Source organism: Penaeus japonicus, unplaced genomic scaffold, assembly GCF_977035675.1.
Source record: "Penaeus japonicus unplaced genomic scaffold, GWHDUDI00000001_assembly GWHDUDI00000002, whole genome shotgun sequence".
NCBI classification, from domain to species: Eukaryota; Metazoa; Arthropoda; class Malacostraca; order Decapoda; family Penaeidae; genus Penaeus; species Penaeus japonicus.
Genome location: NW_028234404.1, coordinates 39,405,607 through 39,410,606, shown reverse-complemented (window position 1 = coordinate 39,410,606; position 5,000 = coordinate 39,405,607). Strand labels below are relative to the sequence as shown.

The 5,000-nt window shown below is 40.6% G+C and overlaps 1 protein-coding gene across 1 annotated transcript in view; it reads right to left on the bottom strand.

Annotated features, from left to right (window-relative positions):
- Positions 1-42: 42 nt before the first annotated feature.
- The window catches only part of LOC122259557 (lachesin), a 37,867-nt gene continuing 32,909 nt past the window's right edge, over positions 43-5,000 (bottom strand). The window contains exons 6-7 of the mRNA XM_086545436.1: positions 2,229-2,365; positions 43-818 (exon numbers count right to left, since the gene is read on the bottom strand). Coding sequence (XP_086401562.1) covers positions 706-818; positions 2,229-2,365 — 250 coding nt within the window. The 3' untranslated portion in view covers positions 43-705. The remainder of the gene's footprint in view (positions 819-2,228; positions 2,366-5,000) is intronic.

Sequence of the window (5,000 nt, the reverse complement as noted above, 5' to 3'; positions counted from 1 at the left end):
CAAGTAAAGGGTTTAGAATAATCAATAATACAACATGCAATATACATATATATTCTTTTTTATTTCAAATGATCATGAGCAATGGAAAATAACCAAAAGAAAGAGCAAACAGAGGAAAATAACAATAATACACAGATGAAACACCGACAAGTATAAAACCACACAACTGAAAGTGGATGGAATCCTTCTTGATATACGATGCTTGCACGAGAGTAACACGAACGCGTCCTGAAAAAATATGCTCTCTCTCTTTCTCTGTCTCTCTCTCTCTCTCTCTCTCTCTCTCTCTCTCTCTCTCTCTCTCTCTCTCTCTCTCTCTCTCTCTCTCTCTCTCTCTCTCTCTCTCTCTCTCTCTCTCTCTCTCTCTCTCTCTCTCTCTCGTCCGGGGAGAGGAATTATCAACGCTGCAAGTCCTTTTCTGTGACGATTCGTTCTTTCTTTCTATTTCTCTCTCTCGCTCTCTTTCGCTTTCTCTGTCTCCCTCTCTCTCTCTCTCTGTCTGTCTCTTTCTCTCTCTCGTTTTCTCTCTCTCTCTCTTTCTTTCTCTCTCTCTCTCTCTCTCTCTCTCTCTCTCTCTCTCTCTCTCTCTCTCTCTCTCTCTGTCTCTCTCTCTCTCTCTCTCTCTCTCACCCCCTCTCTCTTACACACATACTCTCTCTCTCACCCTCTCTCTCTCTCACCCTCCCTCTCTCTCTCTCCTCTTCATTAAGTGGAAGCAAGAATGATGAAAATGAAGAGGAGGGAAGCGGGGAAGCAAGAAGAGGGCGACGAGGCGGCGCCGGTGGTCGTCGAGTGCTGCATCGCCGCCGAGCTCTCTCCTGGGGAACGGAAAGTCGAGGGGAATTAATACGCACGTGCGTGTATTCGTGTACATATCTGCACACATACATACGTGCGTGTATTCGTGTTGATTCCTGCACACATACATACGTGCGTGTATTCGTGTAGATATCTGCATACATACATATGGGCATGCATGTTGATATTCTTGCAAATGCACATACCACGTCCCTGTATGGATATGTATGCACACCTTGTATACATAAATACATGCATGCGTACATATATGAAGTTGTATTAAAAGCTGCACACACACCCACACACATACATAATCTGGTAAAGAAGCTTAAGCAACAAAAACATAGATAAGTATATCAAAGAGCTATGATGAAAGACATTTGAAATTAAGAAAAAAAAGAAAAAAAAGAGAGATATATCAATCCTATCTTTAAACCCTCTGGATTTCCCTATTAATAACATCATTCATGAAACGGAATGAGTACAAAGCTAATCTGATTCCCTCGAAATGTTATTCAAAGTATTCTATATCGGAAAAAGTCCCTGTGATTTACGAAATATCCTTTGTGGTATTTCAATGGAATTACCGAGACATATTAAATCTCTCTTTCTCCCTCTCTCTCTCTCTCTCTCTCTCTCTCTCTCTCTCTCTCTCTCTCTCTCTCTCTCTCTCTCTCTCTCTCTCTCTCTCTCTCTCTCTCTCTCTCTCTCTCTCTCTCTCTCTCTCTCTCTCTCTCTCTCTCTCTCTCTCTCTCTTTCTCTCTTGTTAACAAGAGCATAATCTAGTAAGATTATCCTAAAAAAAAAATTATAGATTAAAACTAAAAAATGCAAGAGGCTTAGTAATAAAAAATCTAAAGATTGTGAACTATAAGTGCATGTAAAGTAATTTCGTTCCTAAATAATGTCTATGATAAATGTAAAGAAATTTAAATTTAATGGCACTTGGTCTGTTGAAATTGCTCTTGACTGTAAAAAAAGAAAGAAAAAAAAAAGTTTATAAAAATGGAACTCCTAAATAATTTCTAAACCACTTACGATACTCTAAAATTCTTTTCGATCTGTGAATTATGAAATTATTAATTCAGCTCATTTTCAGAGATGTATATGAAGTGAATAATATCACGCAACGTCAGAAACAACTACACAGACATAGATTTAGATACTATGGTGACAATGATAGTATGATAACAATGATAACTCGAGATGAACTTTCGCCTCCGAAAATAACACTTTCAGAAGGATATTGTGCGGTGATCACCATACCAGAGAGAGAGAGAGAGAGAGAGAGAGAGAGAGAGAGAGAGAGAGAGAGAGAGAGAGAGAGAGAGAGAGAGAGAGAGAGAGAGAGAGAGAGAGAGAGAGAGAGAAAGAGAGAGAGAAAAAAAAAAACATTAGTATCAGCGACAACGTAAGTATAGTGACCTCACCATCCAGAACGTGGACTCTAACATGGGCATTGATGGTGTCTCCTGCCGCGCATGTATAATTCCCGGAGTCCTCTGTAGCCGCCCGGGCGATGTGGAGCCAAGTCGTGAGTCCTCCGCCGACCATGGACGAATCGACACTGAGGAGACAACAAAATTGGCGTTACTTATAATGGAGTGGCTTGGTGTTCGTAGGGAATGGTCGGACCGTGTTTTCTTCTTTCGGTAAGCACACAGCGAGGAACAGAGGTATCAAAGGTCTTTCTCTTTCTTTCTCTCTCTCTCTCTCTCTCTCTCTCTCTCTCTCTCTCTCTCTCTCTCTCTCTCTCTCTCTCTCTCTCTCTCTCTCTCTCTCTCTCTCTCTCTCTCTCTCTCTCTCTCTCTCTCTCTCTCTCTCTCTCTTTCTCTTTCTCCCTGCCTACCTACCTATATATCTACCTTTTTTTCTCTCTCTCTATGTCCATATTGCCAGACCTTCAACCAGCTGCTCACTGATCATTTCAAGAGTTAAAATACTTGTTAGGTTTATGAGTTTCACAGGGTTTATGCTTCATTTTTTCCCGGACCATAAGAATCTATCTTTTCAAACCGTAAATTTGTAATTTTGTGCTCAATAAACATATCTATCCGTCTGTCTTTATATGTTTTTGTCTACATCTCTTTCTCTTTCTTCTTCTTCTTCTTCTCCTTTTCCCTCTATCTATCTCAATTCCCCCCCCCTCTCTCTCTCCCCTCCGTCTCTCTCTCTCTCTCTCTCTCTCTCTCTCTCTCTCTCTCTCTCTCTCTCTCTCTCTCTCTCTCCCTCCCTCCTCCTCCTCCTCCTCCACCTCCCTCCCCCTCCCAACCCTTCTATCTCTCTAATGCCATGCATTCCCGGAGACTTCTTCCGCCAGATCAATACCTAATCACGCCCATCCGATTCGCTATGCATAGCATTTTAATCTTTCAGAACCGCACCGAACCATATAATCCAGGCGACATGCTTACCAACCCCGAGTACACACAGCAGTTCCGTGAGAGATTTCAGTCGCGTGTTGAGATCCCATTCTTGATTCTCGGGAATGTTGATTTGGGATCATCTTAATTTAGAGACGATGAGTACAGAGCTCACGGAATACCTTTATCGGTTTAGCTGACTTTCGGGTGTCCGAGGGCGGCGCGGCGTTACGGTAACGAATGGCTATCCGGTAATTAATTGTTGGTGGGTTTTGTTCGAATTTGTCTTTCTTTTGTGATGACTGAGTGGACAAGAGATTACTCTAGGGTAAAATACCTGTCATGAGGTGAGTCATGAGGTGAGTCGCCATGAGGTGAGTCGAAAGGGGAAATATACGGAATAGAAGAAATAGAGTGTGAATAAATAAATAAAATTGATGAATAATAACAATGATAATATCAGTTATGATAATCATAAGTAATAGTAATGACAATTATAAGCAATAGTAATGATAATGATAATAGTAATGATAATGATAATGATAACGATACGTAGAATTACTATATTTTAATTCCATTTCATTTGTTATTATATTTATCAATTTCATAATCATGTTAATCGTTATAATAACATGCATAATCACAAATAATCATATCGCCCTCATCATTAAATCATGAATACCAATAAAGTGATATCCTTCCCAACATAATCCCCGTAATGATTATAATAATATTGCTAATCACAAATTGCTTTTTCTCATTATCTTCATTACCATCTCTGCCAAAAAGAAAAGAAATAACATACGAGATATTGAGCAAAAGAGATGCAGAACTCTACAGAGACAGAGGGACACATAGACAGAGAGTATGATATATACATCAGCAACTACATGGTTATGCATGTTGGCAGTAGCTAGCTTGTGTATTCTGACGAACTATGGAAGGGCAGATGTTGAGGTATGTATTGCAGAGGGAGAGAGAGAGAGGGAGGGGGGGGGGGGGGGGGGGGGGAGAGGAGAGAGAGGGGAGGGGGGAGAGAGAGGGAGAGAGAGAGAGAGAGAGAGAGAGAGAGAGAGAGAGAGAGAGAGAGAGAGAGAGAGAGAGAGATTGATTGACTGATTAAGAGAGAGATTGAGATAGAAAGAAATTGAGAGAAAGAGAGAGAGAGAGAGAGAGAGAGAGAGAGAGAGAGAGAGAGAGAGAGAGAGAGAGAGAGAGAGAGAGAGAGAGAGAGAGAGAGAGAGAGAGAGAGAGAAAGAGAGAGGAGAGAGAGACTTTTTGACTTTAACAGAGAAATATATATATATATATATATATATATATATATATATATATAATATATATATATATATATATATATATATATATAGAGAGAGAGAGAGAGAGAGAGAGAGAGAGAGAGAGAGAGAGAGAGATTTTGACTTTGAGAGAGAGAGAGAGAGAGAGAGAGAGAGAGAGAGAGAGAGAGAGAGAGAGAGAGAGAGAGAGAGAGAGAGAGACTTTTTGACTTTGAGAGAGAGAGAGAGAGAGAGAGAGAGAGAGAGAGAGAGAGAGAGAGAGAGAGAGAGAGAGAGAGAGAGAGAGAGAGAGAGAGAGAGAGAGAGAGAGAGAGAGAGAGAGAGAGAGAGAAAGAGAGAGGGCGGGGGGCGAGGTTGAGATAGATAGAGAGAGAAAGAGAAAAAGATGATGATGAAGAAGAAAAAGAAGAGAGAGAAAGAGATGTAGACAAAGACAGATACATACAGACAGACAGATAGATATGTTTATTGAGCACAAAACTACAAATTTACGGTTTGAAAAGATTGATCCTTATGGTCCGGAAAAAAATGAAGCATAAAC